Source organism: Delphinus delphis, chromosome 20, assembly GCF_949987515.2.
Source record: "Delphinus delphis chromosome 20, mDelDel1.2, whole genome shotgun sequence".
In the NCBI taxonomy this organism is placed as follows: Eukaryota; Metazoa; Chordata; class Mammalia; order Artiodactyla; family Delphinidae; genus Delphinus; species Delphinus delphis.
Genome location: NC_082702.1, coordinates 46,752,937 through 46,776,865, shown reverse-complemented (window position 1 = coordinate 46,776,865; position 23,929 = coordinate 46,752,937). Strand labels below are relative to the sequence as shown.

The window sequence follows — 23,929 nt, the reverse complement described above, 5'->3', positions numbered from 1 at the left end:
CTTCAGTATTCAGCACTTGAAGGCTTCAAGGCCTCTGAATGTCTTTGTTTCCTCTTGTCCTGATCTAAGGTAGTGTGGGTTAGCATACTGAGCAAGTGGCTTGGGGGCTTCATTTCTTTCTCTTATAAATGGGCTAGAAAATCTGCCCTGGCACTAGGCAGTGTTCAGAGTTCTCCACATTCATCAACACCACCTGTTAAGTGAAGCCCTTTCCAGTTTTTGCCCCATAAATTGTATCTGTTCTTATATGAAGCACAGTGGTCCCTGTGTGAACTGCTTTCGTGGCCCTTGCTTTGCTCTGCCCCATCACGGGGTTCTGTCTTCTCATCTGGTGGCTAAATTCCTTGAAGGTGGGATCGCTGTCTCACTTGTATTGCATCCCATACAGCACTCTGTACAGAGTGGATAGAAAATGCTGGGTCAGATTTGCTACACTGCTTAGTACCAAGTCATTCATGAGCAATTTTGGTCAAATACCATCACCTTATTGCCTTTTAAATCTGTTTTCTCCAAAAAGTACCATTTGCTCCAAATGCTTTGAGGTTATGATATTTTTGCTCTTGTGTTGGCTGAATAACTCCATCAAGGCTGGAGTTTAAAAGGTTTTCTGAGATTTGCGTAACCTATGAACAGGATAAAACATTTTCCAGGGTAGACTAATAGAGTCTGTTACCCTGTGTATTTAACCAGGGAGAATTGGTGATGGGCAAAACTCATTTTGATTGTATCTATTTGGGGCTGACATCTCTCTCCTTTGTGATTCCCATTTTTAAGTCAGAACTCAATCAAACACGACAGTCCTTTCCACTGACTTCTCTAGACCTAGATCTATCTCCTCCCCTCTGTTGCAGCTTTGTGCAAATGACATCTTAGATGGTGTTGATGAGTTCATTGAGAGCATTGCTCTTCTGCCGGAACCAGAGAAGACCCTTCACACTCAGGATACAGATCACCAGCACAACTCCAGCCACGGGGAGGAAGAAGGTAATTGGTCACACTGTTTTAGGTGCGGTGCCCCTCTGTGCATCTCCGAGTTGTGGTAAATACCCCAGAACTGCTCTCTGAATCCATTTCAGAAATCTTTTCCAACAAGTTACCCTCTCTCTCCTGCTAGTCTTAAAGGAAGACCCCCCAAGCAGTCTCCTGGAAGAGAAGAAATCAGAGCAGCTGGGCCTGCCTCAGACTCTGCAGCAGGAGTTCTCCCTGATCAACGTGCAGATCCGCAATGTGAACGTGGAGGTGCTCAGGCTTAGCGAACTGTCTCTCGCTTGCGGTTGGCGGTTGGTGGGTGAGGGGACTATTTCAGCCATGATTTAAGCTAGCAATATAGCTTTGCTGCTCCAACAGGGAAGTGTTCTGTGCTTGCTTTTTTGTTTTCTATGTTATCTAAGGACATAGATATTTTACAAACGCAGATTATTTTCCCTTACCCTATTATTTTCTCATAAGATGAACCAAGGGATAAACTGATGCTCAGATGTCTTAAAATATCCTTAGATGCTCTAACACCTCATTTTACTCTATGTGAAGATGCTCAGCTCCTGGAAAGTTTAGTGTTTTGGTGGGGGTTACTGGCAAAGTTAATGGCAGGGCTGAGTTTGGAAGCCAGCCTCCTGACTCTCCAAGGCTCTTAGTACTTTGCTGTACGATCTTGCCTTGTAAGCTGGTCATTTCCTCAGAGATTTAGATGCATGTTAAGAAGGTGACCAAGCCTCTTTGTTCATTTAACACACGGAGAGATTTACTCTTTTCCTTTTGGGCAGGTATTGAAATTCTGTGCTTCAGGGAATTGAGTCTTTCTGTGAAGGAGTTTTAAAACTTGATTAATTTTTCTCTTGCCCAGATTCAGTTAACAGTAGGCCTGGATCTGTGCACTTACATAATTGTATCATTTGGCCTTTAAAACAGCTCTGCAATAAGTGGTTTTATCCCCACTCTACAGATCAGGAAACAGAGACACTACGAAATGAAATAACTTGTCCGAGGTCAACAGCTATTTGAATCCGAATCTCCAGATTTCCCATATGTGTGGCTCTTTTTGCCATCCTCCAGCTGCCATCTCTAGTTGGCAGCACAAGAAATCAAAAGAGATAAAGGATTCCTTGATTAATTGGTTATCTATATCAACTCAGTTTATATTCCCTTTGTCCCAGTTGAGAACAGTTTGGATATCCAGTGATCTAGTCTAAGAAGGAGATCTTGATTCCTTTCCCAGGACTGCTTTTTAAAAATTACTGAGAGGGACTTCCCTGGTGATCCAGTGGTTAAGACTCTGCACTTCCACTGCAGGGGGCGTGGGTTCGATCCCTGGTTGAAGAAGTAAGATCCCATATGCTGCGTGGCATGGCCAAATAAAAAATAATAATAAAATAAAATAAAAATTACTGAGCTGTAATTCACATACCACAAAATTCACCCTTTTAAAGTTTACAGGGACTTCCCTGGTGGTCCAGTGGTTGAGACTTTGCCTTCCAATGCAGGGGGTATGGGTTCGATCCTTGGTTGGGGAGCTAAGATCCCACGTGCCTTGAGGCCAAAACACCAAAACATAAAGCAGAAGCAATATTGTAACAAATTCAATAAAGACTTTAAAAATGGTCCACATCAAAAAAAAATCTTAAAAAAAAAATAAAGTGCACAATTTAGTGGTTCTTAGTACATTCACAAAGCCATGCAGCCATCACCAGTGCTACTTCCAGAGCATTTTCATCATCCCCAAAGAAGCCTTACATCCCCTAGCAGCCTCTTCCCATTTCCTCTCTCGCCAGCCCCTAGCAGCCCCCGTCTCCTTTAGAGAGAAGGATTTTCCCAGGAGTACTTTTTTTTTGTTTTGACATCTTTATTGGAGTATAACTGCTTTACATTGTTGTGTTAGTTGCTGCTGTATAACAAAGTGAATCAGCTATACGTATACATATATCCCCATATCCCCTCCCTCTTGCGTCTCCCTCCCACCCCCCCATCCCACCCCTCTAGGTGGTCATAAAGCACTGAGCTGATCTCCCTGTGCCATGTGGCTGCTTCCCACTAGCTAGCTATTTTACATTTGGTAGTGTATATATTTCATTGCCACTCTCTCACTTAGTCCCAGCTTACCCTTCCCCCTCCCCGTGTCCTCAAGTCCATTCTCTAAGTCTGTGTCTTTATTCCTGTCCTGCCCCTAGGTTATTCATAACCATTTTTTAAAAAATTCTATATATATGTTAGCATACAGTAGCTAACACATGTTAGCATACATTTCTCTTTCTGACTTACTTCACTCTGTATGACAGACTCTAGGTCCATCCACCTCACTACAAATAACTCAGTTTCGTTTCTTCTTATGGCTCAGTAATATTCCATTGTATATATGTTCCACATCTTCTTTATCCATTCATCTGTTGATGGACACTTAAGTTGCTTCCATGTCCTGGCTATTGTAAATAGTGCTGCAGTGAACATTGTGGTACATGTCACTTTTTGAATTATGGTTTTCTTAAGGTACATGCCCAGTAGTGAGATTGCTGGGTCATATGGTAGTTCTATTTTTAGTTTTTTAAGGAACCTCCATACTGTTCTCCATAGTGGCTGTATCAATTTAACATTCCCACCAACAGTGCAAGAGGGTTCCCTTTTCTCCACACCCTCGCCAGCATTTATTGTTTGTAGATTTTTTGATGATGGCCATTCTGACCGGTGTGAGGTGATACCCCATTATAGTTTTGATTTGCATTTCTCTAATGATTAGTGATGTTGAGCATCCTTTCACATGTTTCTTGACAGTCTGTATATCTTCTTTGGAGAAATGTCTATTTAGGTCTTCTGCCCATTTTTGGATTGGGTTGTTTGTTTTTTTGATATTGAGCTGCATGAGTTGTGTGTATATTTCAGAGATTAATCCATTGTCAGTTGCTTCATTTGCAAATATTTTCTCCCATTCTGAGGGTTGTCTTTTAGTCCTGTTATTAGTTTCCTTTGCTGTGCAAAAGCTTTTAAGTTTCATTAGGTCCCATTTGTTTATTTTTGTTTTTATTTCCATTTCTCTAGGAGGTGGGTCAAAAAGGATCTTGCTGTGATTTATGTCATAGAGTGTTCTGCCTATGTTTTCCTCTAAGTGTCTGGCCTTATATTTAGATCTTTAATCCATTTTGAGTTTATTTTTGAGTATGGTGTTAGGGAGTGTTCTAATTTCGTTCTTTTACATGTAGCTGTCCAGTTTTCCCAGCACCATTTATTGAAGAGGCTGTCTTTTCTCCACTGTATATTCTTGCCTCCTTTATCAAAGATAAGGTAACCATATGTGTGTGGGTTTATCTCTGGGCTTTCTATCCTGTTCCATTGATCTATATTTCTGTTTTTGTGCCAGTACCATACTGTCTTGATTACTGTAGCTTTGTAGTATAGTCTGAAATCAGGGAGCCTGATTCCTCCAGCTCCGTTTTTCGTTCTCAAGATTGCTTTGGCTATTCGGGGTCTTTTGTGTTTCCATACAAATTGTGCAATTTTTTGTTCTAGTTCTGTGAAAAATGCCATTGGTAGTTTGATAGGGATTGCTTTGAATCTGTAGATGGCTCTGGGCAGTATAGTCATTTTCACAATGTTGATTCTTCCAATCCAAGAACATGGTATATCTCTCCATCTGTTTGTATCATCTTTAATTTCTTTCATCAGTGTCTTAGTTTTCTGCATACAGGTCTTTTTTCTCCTTAGGTAGGTTTATTCCTAGGTCCCCGGAGTACTTTTAACTTGAGTCAGGTTTTTAACATCTTCCTGCTTTATTTTCCCATCTCAAAATAAATATAACAAGTTTCAGCCTATCTCACAGCTTTGGGATGAAGCTTTTTTAAGCAAAAACACTTTGAATTTATTAAATCGTGCTAAAATTAAAAATCTGTTTTGAAAATGAGTTGTCCACATCTTCCAAATTCATCTTTGGAGACTCTCTCTCTCTCCGTTACCAGGAACCTAGAGCATTCAGTTACCTTATTTAAACCTGTTTGCATCTGAAGACCCTTTGCAGTTCCTCTCCAAAGCAGCTATTGATTTGTCCCCTGCAGATGGACGCAGCAGACAGGAGCTGCACAGTGTCTGTGCACTGCAGCAACCACCGCGTCAAGATGCTGGTGAAGTTCCCTGCGCAGTACCCGAACCACGCGGCCCCTTCCTTCCAGTTCATTAACCCCACCACCATCACATCCACTATGAAAGCGAAGCTGCTCAAGGTGGGCATCTGTGTTCATAAGTTCTCCTTGATGTCAGAAGTGGAGAGCACTGCTCATTTGCATCAGTGTCTGAGTCGAGCAGTGAAGTTGAGTGAAAAAGCGAGTCGATAAGATTTGGACATCATGTGTCCTTCCACCTAGCAGGGTTAACAGCTGTATTCTTTTTGTGTAGAAAACATTGAGCGCTGATTCTTAATCTCTTTGGGTCATGGACCGACCCCTTCTAATGTCTAATGAAAACCACACACAACCTTCCACAGAAAAATTTGCACAGATATTGCATATAACTTCAGAAATATTGCATATAAATCATAGGCAATTATGTAATAGCATATAATCTGCTCACAGATCTCATTAAAGCTATGTGTTAATCCCAGGTTAATACAATACAATCTCATTTATTTGGAAACTGTAGGCAAAATGTATTCTGAAACTAAAAGATACTTTCTAATCAGAAAAAAAGTATGTAAGGTCATTTAAAAAATCTGTTCCATAAAAGGAGATGTTGTTACTTAGAGTGAGGCTGGCTGGCTGGACAGGTGAGGTGTGATAGGACAGCGGTGTCTGAATGGAGGGGTACAGCCTGGCATCTCGTTTTTACCCTTACAGGTTCAGAAACTTGATTTGTCAGTTCACGCAGAGCTAATCAGGTGGAATCCTCATAAAAAAGCCCCATGAGCTGAGATACGTCTTTTTCGGTCTGAGCAGCATCACATGTGAAATAGCAGAAATATCCTGACAGCACCAAGTTGACCTGAATGCTATTCATTTTTTGCCTAGTTTGTGTTATGTACACTTGATTGTTCTGTCTTCTTGGGGTATCATAGGTAACCAGGAAATTGTTCAAGCTTTGTGAGGGTCTGTGAAATGCTAATAACTCAGATTTTGTGGTACTTGACGTTTTGTCCTTGGAGTCTGAACATTTCGTTGCCTTGTTTGGACATACAAAAAAGATAGATTTTTCTATTGGTATAAAAATGATAGGATAAGCAAGTGTTTTAAAGGTCTCATTCGGTGCTGTCCAATAGAAATGTGATGCAGACTGCATGTAATTTTCAATTTTCTAGTAGCCATACTAATAAAAAAAAGGTAAATTAATTTCAATAATATTTTAATTTAATCCAGTATATCCAAAGTATTATCATATCAACATGTAAGCAGTATAAAAATTATTGCGATAGCTTACATTCTTTTTTTTTTTCTTTTTGGTACTAAGTCTTCAACTTTTGGTGTGAATTTTATGCTTACAGCCATCGCAATCCAGACTAGCCACACTTCATGTGCTTTATAGTCCGGTAATGACTTCCATGTTAGACAGCCCAGGTCCAATTTACATGCCTACCTTCAGTATGTGTATGTCAGGTTATACCAATAGCATGTGCTTTAAAATGTTAAGCTGCATATATATATGTATATAAAATATATATATGTTATTAAAGTATAGTTGATTTACAGCGTTGTGCCCCAATCTCTGCTGTACAGCAAAGTGACTCAGTTATACACATATATACATTCTTTTTTTAATATTCTTTTCCATTATGGTTTATCCCAGGAGATTGGATATAGTTCCCTGTGCTATACAGTAGGACCTTGTTGTTTATCCATTCTAAATGAAATAGTTTACATTTACCAACCCTAAGTTCCCAGGCCATCTGTCTCCCTTCCCCCTCACCCTTGGCAACCCCAAGTCTGTTCTCTATGTCTGTGAATCTGTTTCTGTTTTGTAGATAGGTTCATTTGTGCCATATTTTAGATTCCACATATAAGTGATATCATATGGTATTTGTCTTTCTCTCTCTGACTTACTTCAATTAGTATGATAATTTCTAGTTGCATCCATGTTGCTGCAAATGGCATTATTTTGTTCTTTTTTTATGGCTGAGTAGTGTTCCATTGTATGTATGTACCACATCTTCTTTATCAATTTATTTGTCAGTGGACATTTAGGTTGTTTCCATGTTTTGGCTATTGTGAATAGTGCGCTATGAACATAGGGGTGCATGTATCTTTTTGAATTATAGTTTTGTCCAGGTATATTAGGCTTTATATTTTTAAAGGACCCCCCACAAAAAGGTACATTTTAATTTTCACTAAAGTGAAATCTGTTCCCCCTGGCATGTATGTATCACATGGAACAGTTTTCAGTCCAGACTGGAGGATATTACTCTAAGTGATGCTGAGATTTCTCATGGAGGAGGGTGGGGTCGGGGGAGAGCAAAGGAGTAGAATTCACTATAAAGGAAGAATGGTGGTTCTAATCGTGCTCTCTGAGAGCCAGTGCATGTGCCTGCCATGGCAAAGGAAAGGGCATCTGGAAGAGGATTCACAAATGAATCTTTTCCCTGAGCCTCTCGGGGAGGGGGAAGGTGGTGTGTTGTGTTGGCAGCCTCAGACACAGCCATGCTCCGGTGCCCCAGCATCGTTGCTGCTTCCGATGCTTCACACAATAAAAAAGAATCAGGAGAAAGAATGTTGCTCTTCTTGACTGCGTTTTGTGCCTTTTCTAGATCCTGAAAGACACTTCCCTGCAAAAAGTGAAACGCAACCAGAGCTGTTTGGAGCCCTGCCTGCGCCAGCTCGTCTCCTGCCTTGAGTCTTTTGTGGTGGGACCCTTGTTACCAAGCTATGCTTTGGGGTTTCGTTTCCTTTCCTCCTCCCTAAAATCCTGGGCTCCCTGATCTTGGAATAATGTGTCCTGTTTTGTAATTTGGCTTGAAGACAGATTGTGGGTTTTAGTCTCTTGCTTTTAAAATTTCAGAACCAAGAAGACAGCGCTTCCAGCAATCCCTTCGCGCTCCCGAACTCTGTCACGCCACCCCTACCGACATTTGCCCGGGTGACCACCGCCTACGGGTCCTACCAGGATGCCAATATTCCCTTTCCCAGAACCTCGGGGGCCAGATTCTGCGGGGCAGGTTGGTCTCTTTAGGTTCTCTGATTCTAGATTTCGAGAGAGAGAAGCTAAGAATGTCTGTATAAAAATTTCCATCAGAAAATGTTTCTTTGTTTTTATTTCCTGAGAACTCAAAAGATTTCTGTCATAGTGTTATCTGAAGCCGAATTGGCATCTGGGGACATACCCTAAGAATGTTCACCAGATTTGCAGACTTAACTTGTTTCATTCTGATGAGTGTGAGTTTGAGTCTTGACTCAACCTATTGAAAATACACATAGGAAATATAAAGTACCTGTGAAGACTTTTTCCAAACCACATGTATCCCATCTCTCCTGAATCCTGGAGATTCTTATCTTTGTTTTTATTAAGTACGGCTGCCGTTGGTGAGCCTGTGTAGCTTAGGATACTATGTCTTATCCTTCAGGTATATTGAGGTAGACAAAAGATGGACCAGTGCTTTCTTAGGATTTCCCGTGACCAGCTCATTGACCTTGATGTGCACGTGTGATGTCTCCTTTGACAGGGTACCTGGTGTATTTCACAAGGCCCATGACGATGCACCGAGCGGTGTCTCCGACTGAGCCTACTCCGAGGTGAGTCTGGGAGATGCAGGTGTACGCTACATTCATGGGCCAGAAATAGGCAGACATCTGGGAATTTGTCTTTGGACAATTTGTGTTAGTTATCACTCATTATAAGATTAACTCCCAAAAGATCATGGTTCATTGAATTTCACCCAAGCTGAGATTTCTACTGTAAAGTTACTACTAGGAGTTGCTTGATAAAAACTGTTGTCAAAACAAGGCAGATTCTTTTTTAATGTGCTCTTCCCCTATCGCTCAAGTATTATCTGAATATTAAATAAAACTAGAGTAATAGCAAGAGATAATCTATAGTCCCGTAACACTAATAGGCCACTTCTAACATTACCACACACATGTAGTGTATGTGCAGCCATCACTAGAGTCAATTCTAGAACCTTTGCATTATCCCAAAAAGAAACTTTGAATCCCTTAAGGGTCACCCCAGTCCCTAAGTCCCCCATTCCTCCAGCCCTGGGCAAACACTGATCTACCTTCTGTCTATAAATGTGCCTGTTCTGGACAGTTCATATAAATGGAATTGTATGTGTGTTCTTTTGTAACTGACGTCTTTCACTTAGTATATTTTCAAGGATCATACATGTTGTAGCATGTATCAGTACTTCATTTCTTCTTACTGCCAAATAATATTCCATTACATGTATATACCATGTTTTATTTATTCATACATCAGTCATTGGACATTGGGACTGTTTCCACTTTTTGGCCATTATGAATAATGCTGCTATGAACATTCTGTGCAAATTTTGTGTGGATATATATTTTTTCATTTTTCTTGGATATATACCTAGGAACTGAATGACTGGATCATATTGTAAATTTTTTTCTTAATTAATACACTTTATCTTTTAGAGCAATTTTGGGTTCATAGCAAAATTGAGTGCAGAGTACATATACCCCTGTCCCCACACCTTTACAACCTTCCTCATATTAGTGGTTTTTTTAAACTTAAATATTATGCTGTAGACTTCTGGTTCTGCAGTGTGATGACCAGGATAACTTGGAAACCCTCCTGCTACAAACACCTGGTTATACTGTATATGATATAATTAGCATACTTAATAATGAATAGCTAAGCTAACAAGAAAGAAAAGACATTGCACCAAGTTCATGAGCAGGTGCTACGGCTGTCCTGGGAGTTTGCCAGTTTCTGCAGTAACCCAAGCAGATGAGAACTTGACCCTACAAGAAGTGGGAGTTAAATGCCAGAGAACACCCTACATTACACTAGATTCCTTATTTGAAAGGTTGGATTAGGAAACAATCACCTACTCTTTTTTTTTTTTTTTTTAATTTTATGTTTTTGGCTGAGTTGGGTCTTTGTTACTGCATGCAGGCTTTCTCTAGTTGCGGCGAGCGGGGGCTACTCTTCATTGCGCTGCGTGGGCTTCTCACTGTGGTGGCTTCTCTTGTTGTAGAGCACGGGCTCTAGGTGCGCAGGCTTCAGTAGTTGTGGCACACGGGCTCAGTAGTTGTGGCACATGGGCTCAGTAGTTGTGGCTTGTGGGCTCTAGAGTGCAGGCTCAGTAGTTGTGGCGCACGGCCTTAGTTGCTCCGCGGCATGTGGGATCTTCCCGGAGCAGGGCTCGAACCTGTGTCCCCTGCATTGGCAGGCAGATTCTTAACCACTGCACCACCAGGGAAGCCCCCAATCACCTACTCTTAAAAGGAAACAACAGATATCTGTGTCTGGACTTTGGGTCAGTGGGAAAGTGTTCCTATTAGAACATTTTTCTTACTAACAGTATTGTATTGAGGTATAATTTAGGGTACACAAATGTGAAGTCTGTACCTTGATGACCAGCACCCAGATCAGGATACAGAGCCTTGTCCTCACTCACAAAAGTTCCCTGGTCCCTTTACCCAGAGGAAATGATTCTTCTGCTTCCATCATTGAAGTTTAGTTTGCCTGTGCTTGAACTTCATCTAAGTAGAATCATCCAGCATGTCCTATTTTATGTCTGGCATGTTTTGCTCAACTTAACGTTTTTGAAATTGATCCACGTGGTTGCATGGATCAGTAGTTCCATGGTATGAAAATAATATAATTTGCTTATTCATACTCCTGTTGATGGACATTTGGATGATTTCCAGTTTTTATTTTATTATATGTAGACCTACACATACAAGTCTTTTTTTTTTTTAATTTCATACAAGTCTTTTTATGGACATGTGTATTAATTTCTCTACCCAAGGAGTAGAATCCCTGGGTCATAGGATACGTGCATGTTTAATTTTATTAGAATTGCCAAAAAGTCTGTCCCCGTGGTTATGCCGTGTTACACTCTTCCAGCAACGTTCCAGAGTTCTGGCTGCTCCACATCCTCTCCAAAACTTGGTGTTTTTAGTCTTTTCAGCTTTAGCCATTGTGGTGGGTGTGTAGTATTATCTCATTGTGCTTTAATTTGTGCTTCCATGGTGGTGACTAATGATGGTGAACAGCTTTTGTGTGCTAATTGACCACTTGAATATCTTCTTTGGTGATTTGCCTGTTCTAGTATTTTGTCCAGTTTTTTTTAGACTGTGTTTCTTATTATCTATTTGTGGTAGTTCTTTATCAATTCTTATTGCAAATTCTTTGCTGGGTGTATGTATTGATTTTCTCCTAATCTATGGCTTATCTTTGTCCCTCTTTAATGATTTTCAGTTTTCAGCAGTTTTTAATTTTGATGCAGTTCAGTTTATCCTTTTTAAGTGTTAGGGTTAGTGCTTCTGTGTCCTGTCTAAAAATAATCTCTGCCTATCCCAAGGTCATGAAAATATTCTGTGTTTTCTCTTAAAAATTTACAGATGTAAATTCCTTATGTAGAGATATATAGTTGTTATATGTATAGCACTATTTATGGAAAAGATTTTGCTTTTGTTGAATTTGCATTGATACCTTTGTTGAAAATCAATTGACCGTATGTTTTGGATCTGTTTCTGGACTCTGTTTTTTTCTTTGGTTTATTGGTCTCTCCTTATGCCAACAGTACACTGTTAATGTAGGTTTATATAGTAAGTCTTCAAATCTGGTAATGTTAAGTCCTCTAACTTTATTATTCTCATTCAGGATTGTGTTGGCTACTCTAGATCTTTTGCATTTCTGTAAAAATAGAAATCAGCTTACTGGTTCCTACAGAAAAAAGCCTGCTCATATTTTGATTGGAGTTGTGTTGATTCTATAGATCAACTTGGAGAAAATTGACACCTTAACAATCTGGAATCTTCTAGTCTATTAACATGGTGTATTTCTCTATTGTTTTGAGTCTTTAATTTCTCTCAGCAATATTTTGTATTTTCCATGCACTTTTTTTTTTAATGTGTTCCTAGGTATTGCATGTGTTTTTTTTTTGTGTGTGTGTGTGTGTGGTACGCGGGCCTCTCAGTGTTGTGGCCTCTCCCGTTACGGAGCACAGGCTCCGGACGCGCAGGCTCAGCGGCCATGGCTCATGGGCCCAGCCGCTCTGCGGCATGTGGGATCTTCCCAGACCGGGGCACGAACCCGTGTCCCCTGCATCGGCAGGCGGACTCTCAACCACTGCGCCACCAGGGAAGCCCGGTATTGCATGTGTTTTGATGCTATCGTAAATGCAATTTTATTATTTTCCAAATGTTTGTTTTTAATATATAGAAATACAGTAGATTATTGTAGATTGACCTTGTATCTAAATTCACTTATTAGTTTCAGTAATTTATAGACTCCTTTGAATTTTCTATGTATATAGTCATAGAAACATTCTCCGCTTCTGCAGATAAAGCATTTTTCAGTTCTAAAAGTGCTCTTTGATTCCTTTTTGGAGTTTCCATTTTTTCCCCGTTTTATCCATCTTTTCCTCCTGATTTCATCAAGCGCTGAGAATGGCATCACTTAGAACTATGGAAAGATCCAAGCCAGTACGGTTCATCGTGCCTTTTCAACCACAGGTCTCTGTCAGCTTTGTCTGCCTATCATACTGGCTTGATTGCGCCCATGAAGATCCGCACAGAGGCCCCTGGGAACCTCCGTTTGTACAGCGGGAGCCCCACGCGCAGTGAGAAGGAGCAGGTCTCCATCAGCTCCTTCTACTACAAGGAGCGGGTAAGCAGCTGATCCACGGCCTTTGATTCTTATCCCTTCCCCAGATTCTTGTCCTTGGCCTCCCTGCCTGCCACGCACAGCAGCTAAATTAGTGATCCCCCTGGGGTCTTTCCCTTTCATACTTAGTGTGTTAGAGAAAGACCGTTGCTTTGTTCCTTTTGGTTGGTTTTTAACTACTGTAAATTATATAGGAGGGGGAGGGGTGGTTGGTTGTTATAATCCGTACTCTTCCCTCCCCTTTAACCCTGTCCTGTGATCCCCATACATGAAGTCGATTCCCATCCTCTGAGATAGAATCATGTAGCTTCAGGTCTTCCTGGGTATTCTGATATTTGTCACCAAATTAAGGGATGCTTCAGAAGGCTTGGGATCCTGATATATTTGGAACTTCATAGTTGTGGGAAGTTTTCAAGTTGACCTCTAAGAGGTTTTATACTTTCACAAAGTCTGCACCGAAGTACCCATTTGAATGGACCGGTTTATACAAAAATCACCTGAAACTGTCCTTCTGTTCCTGGGTTCTTAAGGAACTCATCGTCCCTATAGTAGCGATTAAGCTGTCAGAAGCCTTTGGTGACGACAGTGTAGAGAATATCGGCAGAGCGTGGGAATGATTCTGAGAACTTTCTGTGTTATCAGGTTGAGTCTGGCTTAAACTGTCTTTTAACTGACATGATGTATTAACTGGTTACCACTGAGCTACTCACAAACTCAGTCCTTAGGAATTCTTTGTTGCTCTCCCACTAATTGAGAAATGATGGATTGACTATAATTAAAATTTGTTTTTTTGTTAAAAATTGAGTTATTTAAAATAAAACCCCAATTTCCAGCAGGTGTTGGAGGTGTCTTCACTTTGATTACAGTGTAGTGTCTAACCTTCCTGGTTTGCATGATGTTGGCTGTCGCTGACTTTGTCAGGTCTTAGGGTTGTATGTGACAAATGAGTGGCAGGAACTGATGCTTGAGGCATGACCAGTCTTGGGCAAAACCTTCAGTCAAACAGGGAAAATGATTTTTTGGTTGCCTCTCTGGCCAGCTCCATAGTCCCTTTCTTTGCATCTCTGACGGAGTTCTCCACCCCACCGCTGCCTCCCCCCACCCCGCCCTGTCCTGCACCTGTCACAGAACTTCTTAGAACACTTTTATCTTCCCAAGTCCTTTACATTCAAAAAAAAATTTTTTTTTTCTTTTTCTGCAAGCTAGCGAGTAACTGGTGAGAAGCTTTGATAAACTGGTTGGAACTAAGGCATTTTATTATTGATGTAGTAGCTAAACAAACTCAAGGTTGAATAAATGTGGGAATTTTCTTTAGCACCAGGGCCAGGTTGAGGAGACCTGTTAGTCAAAGAGGCAGTTCTGAATTCCCCTTTGCATCATGCCCCGTGCTTCTCGTGCTTGGGTTCAGATTGGGCAGCATAGCTGGGACTTGCACTTTTGACCCTGTGATAGTGTGTAAAGGTCGTGTTTCATCAAAATAACTCCAGTTCCAAGAAGGAGCCTCTCCTAATGCAGAAGCCTTTGTAAGGCCTACATTTATATTTTTGATGGTCTGGACTCTCTTTTACGACAAACACACTGTAATCATGAAGAGGGAACAAAGGCACATAGATAATTAGCTCTTATCAGACAGGATATGCTGGGGCGTGGAGGAAGGATTGTGATATTTCACTTTGGGGTGATTCCCAGTGTGCTGCTTCTCCCCAGAAAACAGGCCATTGTAGTCCCCTAGAATGACATAGTAAGTGGTCTCTGAATTGTATTTCAGACAGTGAGCGAATAAGGTGGGGGGGAGGTAGTTTTATTATAATTTCATATGAAACTTTTGTATTGATGTATAGCCTATGTGCAGAAAAGTTCACAAATCATAGGTCTATAATTCAGTCAATTAGCAATCACAGGAAATAGACTGTTCCAAGACATAGACTATTCCAAGAACCCTAGAAGCCCTGGGAGAGGGAGGCACATTTTAATGTATGACACATAGTAATTATTAGGTTAAATCATATGAAACTGCTGATATTTGAGCATTTTTGACCTTAAGAAAAAGTTTCACATGGTTCAGCCTAGTAAGAAGTTAAAATCAGTTATCAATAACTGGTCAGTCAGTTATTTTGTGATGAATCTAAAATAAACTTGTAAACTCTCCTTGAAGCTTGTTCACGTCCATCCCATTTACATACGGCATGGGGAAGGAATTACAGGAATGAAATATGGCCATCTTATTTTCCTCACAGAGGACACGATAACAGTTTTATCCCTCGAGAAGTATTTTCTGATTCCTGGGTGTCTAGTTTCAAATGTCAAATAATATCACTTTTATTACTTTTGTCCTGGAAACGATTCCAGTGTACTAAATTTCTCTGTGCTTAAGTCTTCATTTTCAGCCCAAATTTTATCTCCTGCATACTTTTTTTTTTTTCTCCTGCATACTTTTATTCTTGTTCAGATCTCTACCCCTGAGAGCTTTAAATGAGTAAGAAGAAAGGAAAAGAATATAACTGCATTAAAGTATAACAATGAAAGAATTATAGAGTATTTTGGAGATTGCAGAAATATCTTCCTAGAGCCACTGGGGACTAATACTCATTTTTCTTGTTTTTGTGTTTTTACCCTGCCCTACTTAGGTCATCTTGTTATATCACCCAGAGGTTCTCCAGATGGAATTCCAGTGTTTGCTCTTAAAATTTTTTTAAATGTGAGAGATGTAAAAATAAATTAATAAAACCATTAAATTTCATATAAGAAGTTAGAAAGCACAGAAAGATGCTAACATTCATTTGGTAACTGGACCATCTGTTAATAGCTGATGAAATATTGTTTATTCTTAGGGTAAATCAGAAGGCCCAGGACTTAAGATAAACATCAGGCATTGCCCTGTAAACATTTAAAAATTTTTGCAGCTTCCCACATTCACTTCAGTTGACATCACTAAAATAGCTTTAATGTAAATAACTGAGGAGGCCTTGAAGTTAATAGAGTAATTTCTGATTTTGCGAAAGTGTTGTATGCTCCCAGTTTCACACTGATGCTCCCGTGGTTAGCAAGAGCCCTGGGGAGCATCACCCTTCAGTTCTCTCAGTGGCACCACTCTGAGGATGGTCCTGCAGTCCCAAGGTCAAGACTTCAGTTTCCCTGGCGTGCCCCACCCCCCCCAGCCACACACCAAAAACAATTCGGTGTTGAATCTCTTGAGGAACTTCTTCCTTTTTAGGAATGAGAAGCTTCTCGCACATACGTATGCTTTTGAAGGGGAAGCAGAGTTCTCCACCTGTTTCCTTTTTTTTTGGCTGCGCTGGCCTGTGTGGGTCTTAGTGCAGCATGTGGGATCCTAGTTCCCGACCAGGGATGGAACCCGCATCCCCTGCATTGGAAGCGTGGAGTCTTAACCTCTGGACCGCCAGGGAAGTCCCTCCACCTGTTTCTTACGATCTTAATTCTTGTAAGAGAACCACAAATCTCCGTCGTAGTTCCTCTGTCAGAGCTGTGTGGATGTCAGCCTCCTGATACCTTGAAATGTGTTTCCGACTAAAGGACAACGGCATTGAAGCTGTGTATGGAGTGTGATGGGTTGGGAGGGGGGTGAGGGAATCTAAATACTGCTGTGCTGAGTTTCAGATTTTTCAGTCATTCCCATCCCAATTTTGCAGTATATTATGGTACCTTTGAATCCATCAGATGTATGGGAAGCTTTCATTTTATTCTATATTTTTTCCCTTTTAATTTTCTTGGTGTTTTTCTTCCCTCCTCGTGGGTGTAACGTTTTCACGCACAGATGTCTCCTCGCTCTGCCCGGCGACGTTGGTCCATACAAGCAATTAACGACTTCCCGGTACTGTGCGCTGTGCAAATGCTCTCCTTAACTAATCCTGTCTCTGCCCAAAGGCCCAAGAATAAAATGCCACCTGCCTGGCTTTGAGGAACCTGAAATGACAGGCTGGCTGGTTTTCAGGACCAGCATAATCAATTTCTCACTCTTGGGAGTCAGGCACCAAGGACTGCCTCCTGGTTCTATCAGTTTCAAATGGGTGAATACTGATATCGTTAAGGATTGTGAATGGACTTCTTTGAAAATGAAGCTGAATGCTGGATTTCTTGGAAAGAACCCCAGTGATAAGCCTTTAGCTCACCTGATTTCACTTGGAGTATTTGTATAATTTCACAGAGCTTTCAAAAGCCTACCTTTGGCATGGCGGGGCAGCAGAGGAAGATATAAGAGGCTTCTACCATTTTGTCTCCGTTTTTATCGTCTTGCTCGAGTTCAAAGAGGGAGGTGCCCACCTGCTTCATTGGCATGACACCGAAGCTAGATTTTAATCCTTTGGGAATTTCCTGGAACAAATTTTTTCCTTGCCATCAGTATTTTGCATTGACAATAAAACCTCTGCAATGGACATCTTCTCTTCCTTTTCTCTTGCTTACTCTCTCCTCTTCTGTCTTCCTCTCCCACCCCCTTTGTGTTTCAGTCGTGCCATGGTGACCTCAGGCTGTGCAAGGCAGCTTTGAGGCTTTTGTGTACGTTTCATTTGGTGTAAAAAAAAAAAAAAAAAATTAGGGGCATAGTCCTATAACCTTTTCATATAAAAACCGGTTGAAATCAGGAACCTTGATTAGCAAGTTCCACTGCTGCCCAACAACCTGGGGGTGGAGCTGCCTCCATGGCCATCTTTCCTCAGAAAGCCTGTCCTACCAACCCAACTGCTGCGTTTCCACGGATTTTTCCAGAAGTCCCTGCTCCTGCTGCTATTTAAAGAGGAACTCATTTTGACTCACTGCCCACTCTGCTGATGATTATGCATTGTCGACGGGGTTGCTGCGAAGCAGTTGGTGGCTTATTCTTGGGCTGTTTTTACATTTAACCCATTTATTGCCATCGATGTTGCCTCCGATTGTAGCAGTAACACTGGTGGTTCAGTCGCAAGCTGGCTATTGGTTGTCATTCAGTGCTCTCTGCACCAGTGCCTCCCCGCTCCCACCGCCCCTCCCTCCCCACCCCGATCCTCCCTGTCCTGTTTCCCGTAATTCCATGAACACCTTCTTGGTCTGTTCAGAGGAGCATCCCAGTCTCATTGTGTGATAACTTGTCTGTCTTGCTTTGTCTCTCCTCCCTCGATCCCTGCTCATGGAATCTGTGGGGAAGGGGTGTTTTCTATCAATGGGGCATTGAGATGACCTAAGAGAAGTGCAGAGTCCTTCACCTCCCAGAGGTACCGATTTTACTGCACAGAAACGTATCCCCATTTAAGCCCGTCAGAGTGGGACTGGAGCAATGCAGGAGGTTTTAGGGGGCTTTGGGGCCCCTGTGCCCTTTTCTCACCTGGAAAGGTCAGCCACACCTCATCCCGGTGTGTCATGGTTGTCGTCACCTGACAGGTACTCAGACTAGAGAGGTTATTCTAAAATCTCCAGCAAGATACTAAGGCAAAGAAATCTTGGGAAGGTGTGGATGAGGTATGAACCATTTTTGTTGCCAGAACACTAGAGGAAACACTCCGTGCTTCTTAGGGAGCACCTGGGTCCTAGGCCCTGACACCTGATTTGAGATCTACCACATCTTTGTTTAGGCAGCCTTGTTGGATTTGAATCCCCAGAATAATTTGCCGTGAGACAGGTTTACTGAGTGACCTCCATAGCCTGAAGGGGAGATAGTTCATGTTTAAAAGCCATCAACCTCCAAGTTTGAAGAAAAAATATTTTGTGACCCCCCCCCTTAAAGATTTTTTATAATGTTTTATAGTTATTCCTTGCTGGATTAAATGAACAAAAACAGCTGTCCCTTAATTGCTTTCACACTTCGATTCTTGGTGGCAGCTATCATGAGGGTGATCCTGTGTTAGGGAATCTCCTCCTACTGTAGGCTCTAAGGCAGCTTATCGAGTTCCGTAAAGCACCACCTGTGCATCAGCACAGAGCAAACAGAGAAGCACCTGGAAGCCTGGTGTCTCCAGAAGCTGACAAGGAAGTCCCAGGAAATACAGACAGTGACTTCTGTAATTCTGTGAAGGGTAGTTGCAGAAAGCTGCCCAGACCACTATCTTCACATTTTCATCCAGGACTTATTGATGACTCACACAGGCCCGTTTCTGCCAATCTCTGTCACCCAAGACTGCAAATGGGAGAAGAGCCCTGAGACATCTCTTGGGACCCTGAGTTTTCTTTTCTCTGAATGTGTCGAATCCTAACAAATCCAAAAAGGAAGTTAAACGGCGCGAGGTTCAGGCTCATGAGCCTGGCCTGGAACACAGCACCTTGGCCTGAGCCTGGCGTGTTAAGCCCTGTAGCCACAGGAGCTGCTTGCGTCTGCACGTTGCTCTGGCTCAGCAGCGCTTGGCAGAGAAGTGACTTCAGAAGTGAGTAATTGTAGACAGTGGTGTGTTGGACAGCCCTCACTGGAATCAGGTGATCTCTGTATATGCAGAAATGGATCTGTTTTTATATGGATCAAACTATTTACATATTAACAGGTAACTTAGTCAGGACTTAATTTTCCCCCCTTTTTAATTTAAAATCATACTCTTAAAAGCAGGTTAACAAGTATGGGCTTAGCAGCCTGAGAACCTGTGTTCAAAGCTGAGCTCTTAGGAGTGTGGCCTTGAGTAAGCTCACATCCTCATTGATGAAGTCCAGGGCATCTCTCATTTCCCAAATACAGGCTTCTCTCTGGCCATTGTAGAGAAGGCTCTGGGGAAATAGGATAATTGCTCGTGATCTTCTTCTACATCCATTACCCAGGTCCCTCTGCTCAAGTATTTTTGACATTCTGAAAATGATCCTTTTTAGAAATATTTCAAGTCTGCTAGGAAAAACATTCTGACGTGAACTAGTCTATTTGCAAATGAACCACTTCGGGCACATGGGCCTTAATATTATGCTTTCATTGGGTTTGCTTAAAAAGTCAGGCAACTGTGGATGTTTCCAGTGTGGTCTGAAAGCTGTAGACCCCATCCCTCACGAGGTGTCCATTGGTTTCCACTGTTCAGTTAAATGGATCTGTCGTGAATTGCTCAATTGTTGAAGGGCTTCTTATTTTCTCTTTGTAATAAGGAGCCAGAGTCAGTGCCTGGAACTGTTTTAGAAGCCTTTCAACAAACCTGGAAGACCCAATTAGATGGATCCTATTTGATTCCAGATGGAATCTTTTGAATGTAGATCTTTTCTTTCTGCCTTTAAAAAAAAATCCAGTACCCTAAATGTCATTGGAGATGACGAATTATGTGGGGCCTTGTGGGTATGTAATTTCCCAGGATTCTTAAACTTCCAGAGGTCTGGATAAAAGTCACAGTGAAGTGAGTTTATGGACTGATGCCCTCCGTGTTCTAGTTAACCATGTTGTGCCGTCCCATCACTGCAGGGTCGGTGTATGCTGAGTTACTCTCTGTAAAACTGGTCCTAGTGCTCAGGGCACGTGTGACAGCACAGTCTAATGTCAGTAAACGCTGCCTGGCTCCAGCCCATCCTGACAGGCCGTTTTTCTCGTTAGCACACTCACCCCTTACTTGCACCCACATCACAGTTCTTCTTTAGAAAATAACCAAGGCCAGCAGAGAATTGAAGGGCTACTAGCCCCCAAGAATAGATGCAGTTTCCTCTTGTGTTGCAGAATAATGACTTGTGTATGGATACATAGTAACTGAACTGCTTCTAAGACCAAATAGGTTAAGATTCCAAATTGATAGCATATGTATTTACAAACGATGTTGAACAATTCAAATACTTTAGCTAAACATCTACATTTACCTGCCATGCACTGAGTCCGGGTGTCCTGGGTTTAGCAGGTTACATGCTGCTTACTAATCCTATGGGAAGTTACGTGCGTTGAACAACTTTGGGCGTTAGATGGGACGTGAACGGTCAGAAATGCCTGGATATAGACCATGACTGATTTATGGAAGAGTGATTGTATCAAAATCACTGGTGGAAAACGAATTTATCTATGAACCATCTAAATAATAATATACTCTACATGCCCGAGAGTTTATGGACATTTATAATAATTACAGATTTTTAAATTGCACTTTTTCAGTTGACACTTTGCAATCTCACCTTTTCATTGTCCCCTGATTAACCTTGTGAGATTGGAACCACAGAGCTTATCAGGAGCCCAGAGTTACCAGTGAGCAAAGACAGAGTGACACAAGCCTGAATTCACCGCAAAAAAGGAACGTGCCTGGGATCGCAATGAGACAGGGCATGTGTTAATAAGACCAGTAAGACTTGGTTTTCTGACTCCACATTACAGGGCCCTTTCACTGGTTCCTTTTGCCTCCTTTGTTAATAATAAATATGTCACTTCCCTCCTGAGATGAATCACTTTGGCGACCCCCTTTCTAACTTCTGGCAATAAAATAAAATAGAATATTGCCCCCTTGGCTGGTCGTCATTTTGAAGATACCAGATGGGGCTACACTCTCATAATTCTCATTTTCCAGGGCGTCTCTCATTTCCCACATACAGGCTCCTCTGTAGCCGTTTGTAGGGAAGGCTCTGGGGAAATAGGATAATTGCTTATGATCTTCCACATCCATTACCCAGGTCCCTCTGCTCAGGTATTTTTGACATTCTAAATGATCACTTTTAGAAATAATTCAAATCTGCTAGGGAAGACAGGGTAACTTTTCTTGAGCTGCTCAGTTTCTGTGTCTGCCTCCCATAGATGAAAGTTTGCAGATCCCACACTGCTGTGTCTGAATTAAATTTCAACAAATCCAATTTAAATTGTCTGAAAAGGAAAGAAAAAAAAAACTTTAATTAGTTTCAAGCAAGAATTTGAACCTAGGGCTGAACCCAACCTTAAAAGTTGCTCTTCTCCCACATTTTTGTGGTCTTTACTAACTTATTTACTTGCTGTTCTTTCTTTTTTAAATTCTGGCTTCCAGGTGTTTTTGAGCACCTGCAGAATGTATATAGCACTGCAGTAGGTGCTTATTTTCCTCTTAGGATTCTGGGCCATGAGCTCAATGCCCTTTGTCATCCTTTTATTTTCTACAGATGCTGATTCATATAATTGTGGGCATGATGTAATGCAAGGTCTCTGCAAATTACCAATGACCCAACTATGGTGTGCTCTGCAAATGTAGGTTTCCATTCATCGAAGTCCCCATTAGTTATATCTTGTCATTTCCCCCAGAAATCAAGGAGATGGAAAAGTAAGCGTGAGGGATCGGACTCTGGGAATCGACCAATCAAGGCTGCTGGGAAAGTGATCATTCAGGATATTGCCTGCCTTCTTCCTGTTCACAAGTCATTGGGAGAACTATACATGTAAGTTCAGAATTTCAACTATGCCGTGCTTCCCACTTAGATATGAATATCAAAGTCGTTTATTTTATTTTTTGGCCGTGCCTTGCAGGATCTCAGTTCTCTGACGAGGGATTGAACCCAGGCAGTTGAAAGCCTGGAATCCTAATCACTAGGCCACTGGGGAACTCCCTGTTTATTTTAGTTTTTGAGATACTGGAATCCTTTTTAGAAGGGGCCCAGTGCATTAGTTTTCTTCTGCTGCATAGCAAATTACCACAGACCTAGCGTTTAAACAACACACATTTATTATCTCAAAGTTTCTCTGGGTCAGGAGTCTGGGCGTGGCTTACCTGGGTCCTTGCTCTGGTCTCCCCAGGCTGAAATTACGAAGTCAGCCGCGTGGTGGTCTTAACCAATGCTCAGGGTCCTCTTCCAAACTCATTCAGGTTGTTAGCAGAATTCAGTTCCTTGCAGCCGGAGAACTCAGGGAATTTCATCTTCTCCAAGCCCAGCAGAAGTGTCTCACTGATGCTTCACTGTCTTTCTAAGGTCTCATCTGATTAGGTCAGGCCCACCCAGGAGAATCTCCCTTTTGACAACTACAGGAGTGATATGTCATCAGTATTGACTGGTCTTGACCCCGTTTAAAGGGAGGGTTTATACAAGGCCTGTACAGCAGGGGCCAGCAATCTTGGGCACAGTCTCAGGATTCTGCCTCCTGTACTTAATATGTAAAACAGTTTAAAAGCAGAGCTACTTCGGTTGAAGGGAGCTGGGAGGTGGGTGACAGGCACACAGAAGCTGCTGACCTGTGGTTCCCCTTCTTCCTGAACTTGAACACATAATAAAAAATATTTATTTTGTTGTTTATGTACAACACATTACTCCTTGTTAGAAACTGCAGTCAGCATTATACATATCTAAATCAATTTTTATTCAACCCTTAAGCCTGGGGAACTCCCCAGAAAAGCTAGCTGGCAAATTGTTCTTTGAATCTGGCCTCCTTTCCTGATTTCGAAGAGGTAAGCAATTTCACCTTCCCCAGGCCTGAACTCACAGTGTAACATCTGCTGTAGGTAAGCTTTTTCTCCATGTTACGTGGAAAGAGAGCTTAAGGCCAATACAAATAAAACATTTTGAGTGACAACCAAAGAGGCAGTTTTTACTTTATTTGTTAAACCAGGAGTAATTGATTTAGAAGTCAACTGGAAAGAAACTTTTTAATTCTTCTTAAATTTCAGATTGAATGTGAATGATATTCAAGAAACATGTCAGAAGAATGCCACTTCTGCCTTGCTTGTTGGAAGGAAGGATCTCGTCCAGGTATTTTCCATTCCTTTTGTTGGAGATCTGGATTTTTCTCTTGGAGCAGGTTCCTTTCACTTTATTGTTGTGGTTTAGTGACATTTCAAGGTGTACCTCCTATTTTGTAATTTCTTCCCCATTTTCTTTGCCAAACTGTAGGGCTAGAGCAGCTTTTTAAATCCCTTAGATGTTTTTCTTATTAGTGCTTAGTTGAGGAGGTCCTAAAGCATTTACTAAGTGTTTTTATAACATCCCTTTTCTATTCTAGGGCAGGGTGATTGTTAGTACGTAAATTTGGACGTCTTTATCTTTGCCATTTACACCCTCAGTTCTGTTTTGTTTGTTTTTTACTTTTAAGAATGCTTCATTTCATAAAAGGTTTACCAAGGCATTCCTTAAGATAGAGACACATTCAGTTTTAAAGCAAGGTGTAATATTACAAGAATTAAAATTTCCTTCATCTTTGCAGAAACACATCAGTGCTTAAGCAAGTTGCTCCTATATTGGTGAGGTTTTTTGTTATTTATTTATTTATTTATTTTTGTTTGTTTGGCTGTGACATGTGACTTGCGGGATCTTAGTTCCCTGACTAGGGATCGAACCTGGGCCCTCCACAGTGAAAGCGTGG

General features: G+C 41.5%; 1 protein-coding gene across 5 annotated transcripts in view; it reads left to right on the top strand.

Moving 5' to 3' along the window:
* The window catches only part of WDR59 (WD repeat domain 59), a 108,407-nt gene that overhangs the window by 43,728 nt on the left and 40,750 nt on the right, over positions 1 to 23,929 (top strand). For 3 of the 5 annotated variants that reach the window (XM_060000882.1, XM_060000880.1, XM_060000883.1), the window contains exons 12-21: positions 852 to 984; positions 1,115 to 1,239; positions 5,037 to 5,201; positions 7,709 to 7,804; positions 7,960 to 8,116; positions 8,621 to 8,690; positions 12,606 to 12,759; positions 16,532 to 16,588; positions 21,884 to 22,017; positions 23,238 to 23,319. In XM_060000882.1, the coding sequence (XP_059856865.1) occupies positions 852 to 984; positions 1,115 to 1,239; positions 5,037 to 5,201; positions 7,709 to 7,804; positions 7,960 to 8,116; positions 8,621 to 8,690; positions 12,606 to 12,759; positions 16,532 to 16,588; positions 21,884 to 22,017; positions 23,238 to 23,319 (1,173 nt within the window). Of the gene's footprint in view, positions 1 to 851; positions 985 to 1,114; positions 1,240 to 5,036; positions 5,202 to 7,708; positions 7,805 to 7,959; positions 8,117 to 8,620; positions 8,691 to 12,605; positions 12,760 to 16,531; positions 16,589 to 16,921; positions 17,177 to 21,883; positions 22,018 to 23,237; positions 23,320 to 23,929 lie in introns of those variants that run through there. The other 2 variants (XM_060000881.1, XM_060000884.1) reach the window with 2 other exon arrangements.